Below are 17,546 nucleotides of genomic sequence, written 5' to 3' on the forward strand. Positions count from 1 at the left end.
TGCTCTTATATACTGCTTTTGCCTGTGAGCATCTAGAAATCCAATCTTTAGGCTTAGAAGTTCTAAGAGTCATGTTGTCCTCTCCAGCATCAGAATCCCAGGTCAACACCAAGGCATGACATGTGTAAAGTATAGAATACACAAGAAACCATTTGCTAGATGTTGGAGGCATAAAAGACTTTTGGTGTCTAGGGAGACTCAAAGGGAGCCAAACCAAGATGGTGCACTGGAGAGAAGCAGCCTCCTCCCAATTCTATTTGAGCCTCCATCCACCAAGCATGATGTTAAAAGTGGACAGAATATGGGTGTTCCGGCTTCACAGTTCTTCTGGCTGGGTGGGTAAAGCTACTCGGAATACCTGGCCTGTTCCTTGATGGCTGAGTGACTGCTGGCCAGGTGGAAGGGGAAGATATTCTCAAAAGTGGAAAGAGTATGTGCAGAGGTTCAGCTGCCTGAAAAGGCAGATGGGGAATAGGTTGTGAAGTTTTTACTATGCTCGGGCAAGGTCTTTAGATTTTAATGTGATTCTTCCTAGACATTTGGCTTTGTCCTGACTAACCCCACCTCAAAGCTATCCCTTTGGTAACTTATACCTTCTCCCCACGCCACCATTCCTTGCCTCCCAGGACCTCAGGACTTCTTTTCTGTCTTACAGATTTAAAATTCCAGAATATCGACTGGCAGACAAACTCCAATCGGCAGGCACATCACACAGATAAGTTCTACAACCAGGATCTCATCTTGCGAAGAGGGCAATCCTTTGATGTGTTGTTGACCTTGAACCGACTTCCTAGATCTGGAGAAAGTCTGGAGTTCACAGCCTCCACAGGTACCTGCTCGTTGCCCCCTACCCATCCACACACACCTGAGTAGCCCATGGGGCTGTGCGTCCAAGAGGTGGTGGTGGTGACACTGCGTCACTGGGTTCTAGCCGAGCTCTGCTATTGACTCAGTGTGACCTTGGGCAAGTTTCTGCTTGGCTATGAGCCTGAGAGTCCTAGTCTTCAAATCAAGAGCCATTTGGCCTGCATGGTCTCTCCAGTGGTTTCCAGAACCATAGTGTGGCACTCCTTCGGATAATGTTCCTGAAAGGAAGTTATATTGGAATCTTATCTCTCCCCACAGTCTGGCCAGCACTCCTTGGTTTTCATTGACCCCCGTCTTCTTTTACAGGACCCTCCCCTTCAGAGTTGGCCAAAACAAAGGCTGTGTTTCCACTCTCCAGGGGGACAAATGATGGCAACTGGCGTGCACAGATCGTGTCTCAAATGGATAAAACTCTGACCGTCTCCATTGTCAGTCCTGCCAATGCTCCCATAGGATGGTACACTCTGAGCATTCAGATCTCCTCCCAGGGCAATAACTCTACTTCGAAACTTGGGACGTTCATACTGCTCTTTAACCCCTGGGTGCAAGGTAGGTACTAAACACTCAACTAGCAGCCCACAGCTAATCAGTGCCCATGGAAAGCAGATGGGGAAACGGTTTTCACGGGCTCAGGTTTGATTAGGAAAAGTGTGTGGGCTATGGAAAAAACATAGAAGCTTAGAAGTCAGAAGCTGTGGGTTTGAGTTCCAGCTCTGCCACTTAACCAGCTATGCGAGTCTGGGCAGTCAGTCTAACTTTCTGAACCTCAAATCCCTCACCATTAAATGGACATCCTGCTATTTCCTCTGGTGCTATTGTAGGGGTCTCATGAGCTTTTACAAACTGCATAATATAATATCATCACCATAAGGGACAACAACTGCAGTACAATTCTGTAGCAAGAGGTAGTTTCCTTCCTAAAGAAGCAAATGTCTCATTCCTGGGGTCTCATTGTCAGACTCTCGGATCATCCCAGCTTCTCTTTCCAGGTCATAGTTCCTACAATCTGAGTTGAAAGCATTACTGCCCAAAGCTTCCTTCCCCAGTGGAGGTTGGGGGAAGGGCTGCAGGTATGACCTGCTCCGGCTCCCAGGCCAGTCCTCAGGGATGAGAGGAGGACTGGTTTTTATTGTCCTCTGTAGGATTCTAGTCCCTGATATCTGATTTTTATATCAAACAGCGGATGGTGTCTTCATGAGTAACCACGCTGAGAGAGAGGAGTACATTCAGGAAGATGCGGGCATCATCTTTGTGGGAAGCACAAATCGAATTACCATGGTTGGCTGGAATTTTGGACAGGTAAAGGAGGCTGGGGTAATGTCCCTAATACCCAAGAAGCTCAGCAGCTGGCCCCACAGATAGGTGGAAGTTCCCAAATCTGTCCATTTGCCTGCCCTTCATTCATTCATTCATTCATTCATTCAGAAGACATTTATTGACTACCTAATATGTCAGGCCCTGGCTGCATATTAAGGATACAGGAGATGGATAAGACAGATTTCTCGTCTTGGAGAGGGTCACAATCTACTGGGCAAAAACAAACATATAACTAAATTGGTGCCATGAAGTGTTATTGGTGTCATGTTACACAAATGAGGATAAGGCCGCATAGAGACACTTGGGATAAAAATGTAGTTTCTGTTATTCATTTCATGTAGGAATGTGATGAAATTTTCTTGGTATATGTATCCGACCTTCCAAAGGTCCTTCTTTATTGTGACCACTCACGTGAGTCCACAGAGTTCCCAGGTTTGCTCAGTGATTCCCTCCACTGTTTCTTTTCTAGCAGACACATGAAGGCATTAGAATGAGGTGACGTGGGTGGGATGCCTTGGATATATAGGAAGAGGTGGGCAGGTGCGTGTTCTGCCTATCTTCAGACCCCATTCCATCATCGACTAGAGCAAGTTTGCTATGTATTTTATATGTTGGGTTTCTGTGTTACATTTCATTGGAAGGAAGAAAAAAGAAAAGGTAAGAACATAGAATGCATCCGGGGTAGAAAACAGACTTGATTACATGGTCTGGGCAAGCCTCTCCCAGGAAATAACTTTTGATCAGAAATCTGAGGGAGGCAAGGGAGCCAGATAGACATCTTGGGGAAGAGCATTGGAGGCAGAAGGAATAGCACCTACAAACACCCTAAGACAAGGATGAGCTTGGTTTTCTCCATTTGAGAAGCAGTGACTAAAAATAAGTCTTATTTTGTGAAAATAGCTTCAGATACCTCTTTTTTAGTGAGATATTTTACCTTTATAATTACTTTCCCAGGAGTCTAACAAATATGTCAAGATCACAGAGCTAGATGGAAACTTTGAGATGAGCTTGGATAGATCCTTTGTTATGCAGATGGAAAAATTGAGGCCCAGACAGGCTGAGTGATTTGTATCCAAGTTCATGACAGTGAGAGAGTCCTGCTCGTGCACAGGAGAGCTCATGTATCTGGAGAGCTCTGGCCAAATTTGCAGGATTAAAAGCTGGGTGAGGTAGATGTTCCTCGGTAGCTCTCAGTTCTGGAGGCCAGAGAGTGAAAGGACCCAGGCAGTTGCCATGATTCTCACCTGTGCAGCCCCCATGCCCTTAATTAGCCGGCACTACTTATCGTTTCTTTCATTGTAACATATGGTTCCATTCTGAACAGTTTGAAGGAGACATTCTGACCATTTGCCTCTCGATCCTGGATAACAGTCTGAATTTCCGTCGTGACCCTACTACTGATGTGGCCCGCAGAAGCGACCCCAAATATGTTGGGCGGGTGCTGAGTGCAATGGTGAGTTATAGGAAAACCATAACTAGTCACATGCGCTTTTATGTATGTCATCTCATTGAAGCCTCACAAAATAGAGCTGGTGGCTATTCCCATCCCCATTTTGCACACACCGAGCATGAGGCTCCTCGAAGTTAAAGGACGGCATGGTGAGTGAGCAGCAGACGCTGAATTGGAACCAGGTCTGGCTGGCTCCAAAGCCTTTTCCACTGTATTGTGAGACCTTTCTCAGATGACAAGGGAAGTTACCCTTTTGGTGTCTGGCAAGACTGGGAGGACGCTGAGACTTTGCTGAGACTTTGCTCCATCCCTGGGTCTTCTGGGAAAGGCAGTAAGTTCCCGAGTAAACCTGAAATGTTAACCTCCTTTGTTTTGACCCATCCGCTCACAGTGTAGAGTGCTTGAATGTCAGACTGGGAAGGCAGAAGGCCAACCTACTCATTGGGGAAACGGAAGCCCCAAGGGCTGGAGTGACTTGTTCAGAGCACGTAGCCTGAGAGTCAAACCAAAATAAGGCCTTGAAATGCCCACCCAGGGCCTCTCCACTCATCCAGTCCCTCCCCTTGAGAGACCTGTCCTCCTTCCCCAAACACACACACACACACACACACACACACACACACACACACACACGAGCTGGATCCTGTTGGAATGAATCTCTTACACTGCACTCAGTGTGTAGAGACCGCCTCCATCAGCAAGTACCCAAACATGGACCAACCTGCTCAAGAGTTACAAATTAAAAAGTTGAAAGTCAGAGAGCTCTTGATCTTGAATCCTCTGGAACTAAATAATTACCTCAGAAATGATTTTAACTTTATTTTTTAATGGGCAAGGCCTGTCCCAGTCTTTTTACTTTGGTGTTGGAGAATATCCAAGTTAATGAGCTACTCCTAGTTCCGTGGACAGAAACTTGAACAGCCTTCTGACTAGATGATAAATGTCTGGGGATAACTAGTGAGGGCTTCCTGAAAGAACAGAGTCTTAAACCAATTTTGCAGGAAGGAGTGTGGAGATGCAGGGAACGTGGGGACACTGAGGAGATGGATGGGAACCAGGGCCACTGGGGAAAAGTACAGAGAGGAAGTGGGAACTGGACCAAACCTTGAAAACCAAGAGGCCATGGAGGGGTGGGATTGAAGCCGAGGCCCAGATGAAAAAAAAGCTGGCGTTCAGGGTGACTTACAAAGCTGAGCCTTCTTGGCCCATGAGAGGGTGGGTGAGGCCAGCCGGCTCCAGCAGCTGCTGACTCACTCTCACCCTCGGGACAAGCCACTTTATCTCAGTGCCAATTTCCTCAGCTACACCTCTGTGCTGCTCTCTTGAGACCTCCTGGTTGGGCTGTGCCATAAGCTAATAATTATGACCTGTGTAGGGCTTTGAAATGCTCAGCTTTTAGCCAGAGATGACCTTGCTGATTACCACTGTGGTGGCTGGAGCATTGTGACTCAGGGAATGGGGGTGAGCCGCACAATCTTCCATCTTGGAGGAGGCCCTGACTTGCCTGATCCTGCGATTACAGCCGAGGCCCTCCTGGAGGTGGGTGTGGTGTGTACCCACCCCACGTAAGGGGCCGCAGGAGGCTGGGTCAGCCTGTCCTGGGCTAAGATCCTTCTGTTTCCAGACTGTCCATTCTCACAGGACTTACCAATTGTGAACCCCCACAAAGAGAGGGAGTAAGCACTCACAGGCTGAGAGATCCTGGTCTAGCCATTCACTGTACAGTTCGGATAAATGTTGATCAAAATGTCATAAACACTGAAAATTTGGCTGCTGGAAGACACCTGGGAGCTCATTTGTTTCTAACTTTCCCTGTATTCGAAGGTGAAGCACTAAGGCCCAGATTGGTGAATTGACTTGCCCGTAATCACCAAGCTGATAGCGCCAAGGCTGGGCTTATAACCTGGTTTCTCCTTCTTTCTCTCTCTTAATTTTTTATTACGGAATAGTTCAGACTTTCACAAAAGTAGAGGGGAAAATGAAATGAACTTCTCCTTACTCATCACCAGCTTCATCAATTACGTACTCCAGGACAGTCTTGTTTCATCTCTGACCCTATCCTCCACAGATTATTTGCTAAATCCCAGATTTTACATCATTTCATCCATAAATATTTCAAGAAGTGTCTCTAAAAAACAATGGAACTCAGGTCTTCCAATTCCTAGTCCAGTGCTCTTTTTACACTGCATTATGCTTGTGTTACTTATACAAGAATCATGCCTTAAGTTGAATGAATGAATGAATGATTGAATGAATGAATGAATGAATGAATGAAAAGCAGTATACCATCATTTTTCTTTCCAAGAAGACGTCAGTTGCTAAAGTTTTAAAGTGATCTTTTAGAAGACCAGTACACCAAAAGAAAGTTTCAAACCATGGACCCCCAAGTCAGATACCAGTGACAGCCCATAAGTTGTGGCAAGAAATCATCTGCAGGTTGGATTTTGGATGCTGTTTTGCCACTGACGAGCCAAGGAGCCTGTTTCCACGTGAACCTCCTACACAGGATTGATACGTGGGCAATCACACATGGATTACAAACACACCCTGGTTCATCCCTCGTTCAGAAGCCAGCTCTGCTCACACTTCTTTGGAATGGATGTGCCTTTCAAACACCCAAGGGCGCCATCATGGAAATTCTGGTTTATTTCTTGTTGTGTGCCACACTCTCTCCCACCTCCCAGCCTTGGGCTCTGTTCCTGTCTTGATGGGTTTTAGGATTAGGAGCTCAGGAGCTCAAACACAGCCCACTGAGCAAAGCACTTTTAAATTCATAAACTAGTGGATATTTCATCATCACAATAATCGTCCCTAAATCATCTATAAAGACACAAAAAATCCACTCAATGGCTCCCTGGCTTCCTTCCTCATCTCCCTCCTCCTTGTCTTCTGAACTCTGCATGTCACTGTCTGTGCTGATTTTCTTGGGTTTTTTTCCTACCCAGATCAATGGCAATGACGACAATGGTGTGATTGCTGGGAATTGGAGCGGCAACTACGGAGGTGGCCTGGACCCCAGGAACTGGAACGGCAGTGTGGAGATCCTCAAGCAGTGGAAGAAATCTGGCTTCAGGCCAGTCCGATTTGGCCAGTGCTGGGTCTTTGCAGGGACCCTCAACACAGGTACTGTGGGTGTGACATGCCTTTGCTGGGTCAGTGGACAGTAATGGGGTGCCCCAAGATAGCATCTCCATTGCAACCCAAGGCCTCAGACTGCCCCTTGACTTTCAGTGCTGCGGGCTCTTGGGATTCCTTCCCGGGTAATCACCAACTTCAACTCAGCTCATGACACAGACCGAAACCTCAGCGTAGATGTGTACTACGACCCCAAGGGAAATCCACTGGACAAGGGCAGCGACAGTGTATGGTGAGTGTCTGTCTGACCCTTTTGGGGTATCACATCTGTGCAGCTTCTTGCTCTTCCCAACCCCTGGGACCCAGCTCCAAACAGGAGTTGGGAAGCAAGTAACATGTCAATACCTGGTTTAGATTAGAAATGCTGATTCACTTCTAACAAGACCCAAAACGACTCTTCTGCAAAGTCTGATGGTTGGCTCTATCTCGCTGCTGGATGAAAAGCCTGATACTAGTTCATACCAAATACCGTATCAAATATGGCTCATGGGCTCTGCAAAACTGCCCTAATTTATAAGGCTCCGTTGGCCCTATGCTACTTTAAAACTATTAGTTTTAAATGCCACATTAAAACTATCAGTTTTAAATGCTACATTGGAACTATTGATTTTCCAGTAGTAAATATAAATTTATCTCATTTCAGGCAACACATATTGCTTACAGACTTTATTAAAGAAAAGCAACCCGTTTTTCTCTTACCCATACATATATGTTTTATGTATCCTGGTTGATAGAGTAAAAAGTTAGCTTATTCTGGATTCCAACAAAAAATAAGAAGCTTTATATGTATAAGGGCAAATATATTTCTAACCATAAATAGACCATGTGCATATGTACCTGTACATACAAATATATATGTCATGTATAATAGATGCCAACTGGAAGTAGGTTATATAAAACTTATAGACATATCTATAGCTTCCTACAGCGGTATGTATTGATAAAGTAGATGTTGTTACAGCTATTTAAGGATATACCATATGCCACGTTATTGCCAGATGGACTGAGATAATTATGTCTATATCACATATTCACATAGATAGCTATGTGTCTATACATATAAGTAAACACGTTAATAGCCCATGTTTTAATCCACTTCAAAGGATATACAGATGACACCCACATAATCCCTTACATACACAGACATGGCTAGATAACCTGATGCAAATGTCATTCCCAGATGTTCAACGGTTTGAGATAGTCTATACAAAACATTCTTTATTGGTTTTAATTCCCAGAATAAGTAGACCCAACTTTTCTGAACTGTGCTCAGTGTAACGAATGGAGCAAAGTCAAAGGAAAATAAAAATTAACGGAATGGCTATTAACACAAACAACCACCCTGTGCCAACAACAGAACTGAATAGTATGAGCAGCCCCTCCCCTCTGAACGAGGGTGAGGCTCATGTAATTCACCCAAGGTCTCATGGATTCTAGAGCTTAATGGGAGAGAGAAAGCTTATTTCAGGAAAGAACAGGATGTTCTTTATCGATCTGCACATACACAAGTTTCTCTCCAATGACACTGCTACTTATGGCAAGGTTTTGTTTTCTAGCTTCTCATAAATGAGTGTCTTATCTTCTCCCTGCCTTTTTTCTTTGTTGTTTTGGCCAAAATCCTATTGCAACTGTTCTGATCGCTGAGGCAATGCCGTTCCTGGCCTTGCTTTTCTTCACAAAAAGAAATGATTGGTCCAACCAGATGACTGATTTTGGCAGTGAGACACCTTTAGACATAATCCTGTGATTATCCTGCACACTAGGAACAGCAGAAAAACCAGAAATCTTAAGACTCAGTCCCTCTACTGCATTTCTGATGCTGTCAGGGAACAGGGAGTGGGGAAGTCATTAGTAGAGGCTGGTTAACAGCTGAGGATGGTATGTGGAGCACCAGGTCAGTGATTCCAACAGTAAGCTCTGTGGGAACTCCAGGATGGAGTCATCAAGGAAGGCTTCCTGGGAGAAGGAAGGTGGGACTTCTAAGCTGAATTTGGAATTAGAACCCAGATCTCTCATTCATGCTCCCACCCCACATTAGCTACGTAATTCATTCCAAATGTAATCACTTTGGGGCAAGTATGGGCCCATGAAGACATTCCAGGGTGTTTCCACTGTCATTTTTTGGCCTCATTGGAGGGTGTCAGGCCCAAAAGCTCGGATTTTTGCTGGGAGTCTCATCATCCCTCACCCTGCCACCCCCCAACAGCCTTTTCTGAACTCTCCTCAGAAAGCAGTGGAAGCTGATGGTCCCTCCGACCCCATTCCCTATTCCCTGTGGCTGAGGAAAAAGCACTGGATGGTCTGAAGACAGGGAGTCCTGAATCCTAGTTCCAGCCCCACCACCATCTTGCTCTAGGATTTATGTAAACCACCTCATATTTCTGGTCCCAAATTTCTCCATCAGTGAAACATAAGCGTTCACCTAGAACTACATGTTCACTAAAGTCTCTTACCAGCTCTAATCTTTTGATTCTCTGCCACTTCAGCTCACCCCACTTTTTGCACAAGAGCTACCCGTCCCAAAGGAGCTCTCCCCTTCTCTCTACATGGATCCCACCCAGGGTGGGGGAGTGAAACCATGAGTCATTTTCTGCCTGGAGTGAAATTTCTAACCTATTATTATAAGGACATTTTGGATTTGGACAGAAAACCTTCTATCTGAATCTTTGTATATTGCAAATGTTCAACTCATTTAGACCCTTGCTCAGATTTGCCTAAAGTATTAGAATATAAGAATCAAGCGAGGTTAAGCATCTGAATGTGCTTAATAATAATAATGGCAGCAACTATTAATCCATTGAGCAATTGTCGTGTGCCAGGTACTTTTCTCAGTGCTTACCTTTACCTCTTCAAAAATGTGAGGTAGTCACTATTATGATCATCCCCATTTCCTAGCTGAGGAAACCGAGACACAGGGTCACTTAGCCAATGGCAGTTAACTAGAAAATGGTGGGGCTGGGCTTTCAACCCAGATGGCTTTGTAGACTCTGGAGCACCAGAGAGATGCCAGGGGATGTTGTTATTATTGTTTCTGACTGATGTCGGAGAAATCTGACAGCTTACCTTGAAATTTTCCAGAGTGGGTTGGCTGGACACCAACCAAAGCTCTGGTTAGGTTGAGTGCTGTCCGGCCTATTCAGATGGATTCTTTGGTTCACACTTAGGCAGCAAATGCTACTTTCCTGTAAGACTAAATACTGTCTCAGGGGCTCAATGAAGAAAAATGACTTGCCCACAGTCAGTCTGTTGTTAGGGTCCGGAGTCAACCCCTCCTCGAGCGAACAGAAGTCACACGATAATGCAAGTCACACAGCGAGGTTTATTTCTAGCTAGCTGGGGTCCGAGTATCTGCCCGCTTACACTGTGAGTTCGTGTCCAAGCGAGGAGTGGAACACAAGTCTCTGTCAACAGGACTCTCCCAAGTCAAGGAACATTAGGACTGGAAAGAATCTTAGAAAGGGAGCTGATCATTTCATAAATGAGAAAACAAAGGCCCAAAGAGCAGTGAGGGTAAACAGCTGGAGGCATTTAGGCATTCTAAATAAGTGTATGACTCTACATACTTGCCTTAACTTTTCTGTACCTTCGTTCCCCATCTATAAAATGAAGGGTTAGATCAGAAGACCTCAGCAACTTCTTCCAGATCTTTCTTTACATCACACTCACAGCATCCAGGGGGGTACGTTTTCTTCTAAGCCATTCTGCTCATGGCCATAGTTTGGCTTGAGACGCATCAGGCTCTGGAATATTCCTTTCTTGAGAGTCAGGATGCTTTGGGGGAGAGCTATGTTTGGGTTGCTTCTTTTATACGGTTCCTTCTGGACCACTTACAGGAGGTCCCTGGGGCTTGCTCAGTTACAGAGCAGCGACCAAATGATTTGGAACAGTTTGACTAAGGTTATCTTTATCTTGACATTTCGGGCTCATTTTCTTAATTTATTGGACTTGATCCCTCAGTTTCTAGAGTCACAGACCTGACTCTACCTGTAGACTTCATAGAGCTCCAACGTGGGGATTGCCCTGCCCTGTCATCGGGGAGGTAGAGTCAGCCAGTTCTGGAGAAAAGCTGTTGGCACCCGCCCATCAGCCTGAGTCCCTGGCTCCTAACGCAATCTCTCTGTGGCCTCCACTAATACTAAGCCAGCGCCCAACGTACCTAGAGCACCTCACTCAGACCCACAGCAGGGAAACCCCGGCTCCAAGAGTGGCGCAGGCCCCAGAGTAATTTAATTCAGAAAACATTATTAAGTACATACTGTGGGCCAGACTCTGCACTGGGCACTAAGAACAGTGAGAGGCAGGAACCACACTGGAGAAGTTCATAGCTGCATGAGAAGATGGGCAGTTACAGAGTAGAAGTCAAATAATTCAATTACTCGTATGTGCAACGTTCAGAGATAACACAGAGGTATGGTTGGCACTTGGCATGTCCGGCTTTTGGAGGAGATAATATCTCAAGTGCGTTTGGAAGGACAAATAGGAGCTTACCAGTGGAAAGGGTAGGGGTTTGGGATTACTTTCTAGATCACGTCTCCTAACCCCATGAATTCAAAGGTAAGCGTAACTGGGTAATGTTAAGTTGCTGTCTAGGGCACTGGTTTATAAACTTTAAAGATTTTATTAAAATTGACTTGGTGAAGGGAGATGGGAGGGGCAGGAACGCATCTTTTAATAAATGCCTTAGGTAGTTCTGATACCTACAGCTTGTCCTTTTTCTGAGCTCCTAGTAGTACTGAAACCCCTCAAGACAGGAACAGAGCCCAAGGCTGGGAGGTGGGAGGAGTGCAGCACACTTCAAGAAACAAACCAGAATTTCCATGATGGCGCGTCGGCTACTTGAAAGGCACATCCACCCCAAAGAAGTTTGAGTAAAGTGCTGGCTTTCAAATGAGGGAGGAACCAGGAAGTGTTTATCTGCTCTATCTCAAATTCCTCCTTTGTAAATAAGTATTAAAACATAGCTACTTACTTTTTTTTTGTTTTAACCAACCCGCCCTTCCCCTAGGGTTCCCTGCCAGAAAGAAAATGAACATATATCTTGATGTTCTTATTGATTTCTCTGCCCATTCTTGCCTTTTTCACCCATGTAGGGTCATCTTCCCACATTCCTTCTGCTTTCTCCAGGATGAATTTTAACTGGTCTTAAAGACCCATTCAAAAATACATTATTTGGGTCTTCCTAGAGATAACATTTTATAATGACTTTTTTTCACAATTATAGGAAATTTCAGAATATATAAGTCATTTGTAATCTGATTATTAACATACTTTTAATATTTCATCATTTTCTATCCAATCTTTTTTCTAGTTGTTGTTTGTAGAATTGGGATCGTACATTTTACTAGGACTGGGTACAAGATACAGCATATGATAGATACATCCTACTTTTTCCCACACCTGGAAATTAACCCCTTCACAAACACTTTTATATCATGTGTCTTTGACTAAACATATTATGAGCATATTCCCTCTGTCGTTAAATTATCTTCAAAAATCAGATTTTAAGTGTATCATATTTCATTGAATTGTTGAACCATATCTTTTTCTCTACTGTTACCAATTTCCCATTCCCTATGATACCTATCTATTTCCCTTTTTTTTATTATAAATGACACAGTACTGTGCGTTCTTATGTTAACCTTGAGCATGTCTGTGATTAAGAAATCTTTCTTAATTATTAGAAATGGTATATCTTGGGTTAAAGGGAATGAACATTTCAAGGCTTATGACATCTATTGGTGTTGCCTTCCAGAACGATTATAACAACCTATGCTTCATTCTGGTAGTGAATAAGGGTATTCTTTCTTCCCACTCGTATCATTTGTTGGTATTATTTTTAATTATCTGTTTGTTCACCTTGTATAGTCTTATCCCTTTCTGCCTTGTTCTGGAGCTGACTTTTTACTTCCCTGAAGGACATAGCAAGGTCATGTTGCATCTGACAAGTACTTACAGTGCACTTCTAACTCTTTCTGACAGCTGTGTAGTGTAGAGCTCCTTCTTGCACACATATCCTATCTGGTCCCCACAGGAAGCCTCTTACAACATGCAAAATGAAAACAATTTTTTTCTGACTATAAAATAATAAAAAATAAATCAATAAATAAGAAGTCATTAATAACATAACTACCCAAAGAAAAACACTAATAACATTTTGAGATAGATCCTTCTAGACATTTTTTTCTGTTTATATTCACACACATTGCCTGTATGTGCATTGAGATTTGATTACCCAAGTGGGATCAAGTTAAACAATCTATTTTATAATTTTTTATATCTTTCTATGTTAAGAAATGAAAATTTAGAGACACAGTATAGTTTGGTATTTAAAAACATTGGTACTGCAGCCCACTCTGTTTATTTAGTGTGAAACATTGAACAAGTTACTTAATTGCTCTGTGCCTCAGTTTCTAGAATTGTTGAGGAGGGATAATAATTATTCCTATCTTATAAGAGCATTACAAAGGTTAAATAGGTTATTATATAGGGCTGTTAGAATACTTAATAACTTTCTATGTTGACACGTACTGTATTAGTTATTAGTGTTTATATAATACACATATTTTAAATATTCATTTTGTAATTATATAATTATAGAAATAATAAGTAAGTCTCTTATAGAAAGTGAAAACAGAAATAAATAATGTAATAAGGTTAGTTCAAAATGTACTAAAATCTGTCCACATACACAATATATACACCAAACTGCTATCTAAACTGTGGTTGTTTAAGGTAATAGAACTGTCAGGGACTAACATTCACTGACTTTTTAATGTATAATTTTCTAAATCCAAATAGGTTCATCATATTTGTACATATTTTTGTAAACTTATAGATATACATATATATCTACACACTATTTTGTAACTTGCTTTTTTTACTTGATGATATGTTTTAGACAACTTTCCCCATAAGTGCTGGATTGATTTTGCTCATTCTTTTGGACAGCTCTGTGATATTCTGTTGCATGGCTGTGCCACAATTTATCTGACCATTCCCTTATTGATGAACTTTTCCTCTTTTATTTTTGCTGTTACAAACAATGCTTCAGTGAATATCTTTTCATGTATATCTATGTGCATTCATATGAGTTTTTTAATAAGAGAAATTCCTTGAAGTGGTATTAATGGTTTAGTGCATATGTAGATTTTTAAAGGTTTTTCATATGCATAGTCAAATTGCCTTGCACAAATGTCATACCACTTTAAATTCCCACCAGTAGTGTATGACAGTTCTTGTTTTCCCACACTTGGAAATGAGTATCACACAACAATGTGTATCATCCTATATTTTCATCTTTGTTAGCCCAATACATGTAATGGTGTCTCTTTGTCATTTTAATACTTTGAATGGCAGTGAGGTTAAAACTATTTTCATATGTTCAGTGATTATTGGTATTTCCTATGAAAATTGTGTTCTCATTGTCCATCATTGGTGTGTTTACCTTTTTCTTTTGTGTCTTTTTCTTACTGATTTGTAAATACTCTATAATATTAATTATAGTAAATCTCTGTCTACCATGTTTGTTGCATGTATTTCCCCCATTGATTTTTTCCCCCAATAATTTTTCTCTCCCTTCTTCAGATTGGATAACTTCTACTGCTCTATCTTCAAGTTTACTGACACTTTCTCTGTCATCTCTATTCTGCTACTAAGCCCATCCATTGAATAATTTCACATATTGGTATTTTTTCCAGTTAAAAATTTCCATTTGGTGTTTTTTTTTTATATAGTGTCTATTTTTCAGCTAAGAGTTCTTCTCTTCATTTGCTACGAGCATATTTTCCTTCATTTCATTGAACATAGTTATAATATCTGCTTTAAAGTCCCTGTCCAACAATTCAAACATCTGGATTATCTAAGGATTAGTCACTGTTGATTGTCTTTTCCCTTGAGGATAAGTGATGTGTTTCTGGTTCTTTGGATGGTGAGTAATTTGGGATTGTATCCTGGACACTGGGTATGTCTGGATTCTGATATTTTGTTTTAGCAGCCTACCCAGGGTAGACTCAACTGCAAACTCTATCTCACCAGAGGTGAGCAGCAGCTCATGTCTCAGTGTACTTCTTTTGTCTTTAGCTGGACTACTTGCAGTCTGCCTCAGAGGTCTCCTGGAAGCTTGGGCAGAGTTTGTATACAAATTAGAGTTTGCCTTTCTCTGATTCTTTCCTTTCCAAGACTTGCCCCTCACTCTCTTATCTCCTCAGATCAGAAAGATGTGGGCTGTCTGTTGGAGTTTTTACTGCCCTGCACTTTACCCCAACTGTGGCCTATCCTTAGGGCAAAGTCACCAAAAGTGCAACTCGTCCCATTCTGGTCTCTTCCTCCAGGTTTTGACTCCCTTCTAAAATCCTTCTACTTTGTTCAGTCTCAGATAATTGTCTTTTGCATTTTTTTTTAGTTTATTGTTATCTGCAGAGGGGATTATCTCCTATGAACTTACTCTTCCATGTTGGAAACAGAACCAGAATTTGTTTGTTTGTTTGTTTAAAAGTATTAAACTTGCATGTAGATTAGATGTAGATATAGATATATAGATATAGTTTGACTCATGAAGTGCCCAACCAAAAAACAGCAAGGTACAACAGAAGAAAAAAAAAAGAGAATTATTGCATTTTATTGACAAAACAAATAAACAAAAAAAATACACACTTTTATCTTTGTTTATTTGTTTGTCTAATCTACATGCAAGTTTAATACTTTTACCTGGTCAAATATATCAATCTTTTCCTTTATGGCTTCTGAAATTGGGTCTCTGCTTAAATCCATCTTCTTTGCCTCGTGAGTATAGATAATTTTTTTTCAAGTTAGCTAGGACTTGGACTTATGTTGGACTTATATTTTCTCCTAGTTGAACCCCAAAATGCCACCGTTAATGTACTTGCTGTGGGAGTGGAGAGGAGAGGGCAGAATCAAGAATGAATAAGACTTTAGCTAATTGGCTATACCTGGTGAGGGAGGGAATCTGTGACTGAGACGTACTGATTGTGAGATGAGGGGATACCATTGATGAAGCACATGTTAGGACTGGTATATGTCATTCTTCAATCCAGACCTCAGCCAAAGACTGTGTGGCTCTTAGCCAGATGTGTCATTTTTGATGTAGGCCCATTCATTTTCAGCCCGCACCAAATAGTGTAATGTCCTCCGGTAGGATACACAAAAGAAAACCATGTGGGTTTTCCTGCTGAGTCTCTAGCTCTAACCTAGATCCACTCTGCTCCTCAGACAGGCAGAACATGATGGTCAAGGACCTCGGTGTTGGAGTCAGGCATACCTGGGTCCAAACTGATTCTGCCGTTGTTAGCTGCTTGACTTCTTTGAGCCTTGTTTCCCCTTTTATAAGATGGGCATAAAAATAGGTCCCATTTCATAGTGCTGTGAGAATTTAAGAGAGGCAATGCGCGCCAAGGTTTAGCGCAATAACTGGCACAGGGTAAACTCACTCGAGGAGTATCAGAGCACTGCCCTATCAGATCAGAGATGTGGTTTTTGCCCCTCACCTGCTTTGGTGGCCTTGGGCAAGCTCTGCAGTCTGTGGTTCTGTCTGTAGGAATTTCCACGTCTGGAACGAAGCCTGGTTTGTGCGGACTGACTTGGGCCCCTCGTACAGCGGATGGCAGGTTCTGGACGCCACCCCCCAGGAGAGAAGCCAAGGTAACCCCCTGCTGGCCTACTGATGGCCCCCTTTTCTGGGTTTGGCTCTACATCACAGCCTTTCAGTTTTTATAGTAGTGAACCGTGGCACAGAAAAGTCACCTGAGTCCTCTCCATCTCTGAAAGCACAATGGGATTAAAACAAAAATACTTTCCAGGTAGATTTCTTTTCCTAATTTTGCTTGGCTCAGGCTGCTATTTAACTGAGTGCCTTGCCTGTGCCCACATAGCTGCCATCACTGCAGCGGAGCCCCCGGCACATGCCAAGCAACAAGGAAAAGACGTCGTCCTCTGCCAACAGTGATTTTCCTGCACTGCCTCTAGTAGTCTGTCCCTCCCAGCACAGGATTGTCTGTTACCTTCATTTTCAGTTGTTTCTTTCAAACTTAACAAAAGAAAAAAGAAAAAGTTAATTATACAAGTAATATGTACACATGGTTAAAAAAGTTTTTCAAACCATTCTCAAAGGACTTACAATGAAAATTAAGTTTTACCCCCTCTCCCAACTGCAGTTTCTCTACCAGAAACAATGAATGAGATTAGACTGGGGGACTTAGGGGTGGGATGGTAACCCTCCACTTGTTTTCTAGACCACTGCTTTTCAAACTTTTCACTGTAACCCATTAGTGGTTATAAAATGAAGTCAGTAGGTTATGACCATCATTTTAAGAAATGAAATAGGATGGCAGGTAAAGGAGTGGGTTGAAGGAAAGGAAAAGAAATTAAATATCAGGGTCCATGGACATAGTAAGAACAAATATTGTCCTGTAAAACTTTTGTTTTAGGATCATATATGTGCCAAGATGTAAAATCTATCTATTTTTAAGGGTCATGGTAAAAAGAAAGTTGAGAGTGACTGTTCCAGGCATATAAAAGTGTGTATCTTTTCTGTTTATTTGTTTTGTCAATAAAACGCAATAATTCTCTTTTTTTTCTTCTGTTGTACCTTGCTGTTTTTTGGCTGGGCACTTCATGAGTCAAACTATATCTATATATCTATATCTACATCTAATCTAGATCCATCTATTCATTCAACTATCTACCTACCTATCTGTCTATCTATCTATCTATCTATGTATCTATATATCTGTCTGTCTGTCTGTCTGTCTGTCTGTCTATT

The 17,546-nt window shown here is 42.3% G+C and overlaps 1 protein-coding gene across 1 annotated transcript in view; it reads left to right on the top strand.

The window, feature by feature from the left end:
• Window positions 1-301: 301 nt before the first annotated feature.
• TGM3 (transglutaminase 3) overlaps window positions 302-17,546 on the top strand; it is a gene marked incomplete at both ends in the record, with an annotated part of 29,227 nt that continues 11,982 nt past the window's right edge. The window contains 8 exons of the mRNA XM_081033776.1: window positions 302-335; window positions 656-829; window positions 1,174-1,416; window positions 2,048-2,166; window positions 3,509-3,637; window positions 6,580-6,757; window positions 6,866-7,001; window positions 16,323-16,426. Coding sequence (XP_080889902.1) covers window positions 302-335; window positions 656-829; window positions 1,174-1,416; window positions 2,048-2,166; window positions 3,509-3,637; window positions 6,580-6,757; window positions 6,866-7,001; window positions 16,323-16,426 — 1,117 coding nt within the window. The remainder of the gene's footprint in view (window positions 336-655; window positions 830-1,173; window positions 1,417-2,047; window positions 2,167-3,508; window positions 3,638-6,579; window positions 6,758-6,865; window positions 7,002-16,322; window positions 16,427-17,546) is intronic.

The sequence above is a fragment of the Rhinolophus hipposideros genome (genome assembly GCF_964194185.1).
Source record: "Rhinolophus hipposideros genome assembly, chromosome: 22".
Classification (NCBI taxonomy): Eukaryota; Metazoa; Chordata; class Mammalia; order Chiroptera; family Rhinolophidae; genus Rhinolophus; species Rhinolophus hipposideros.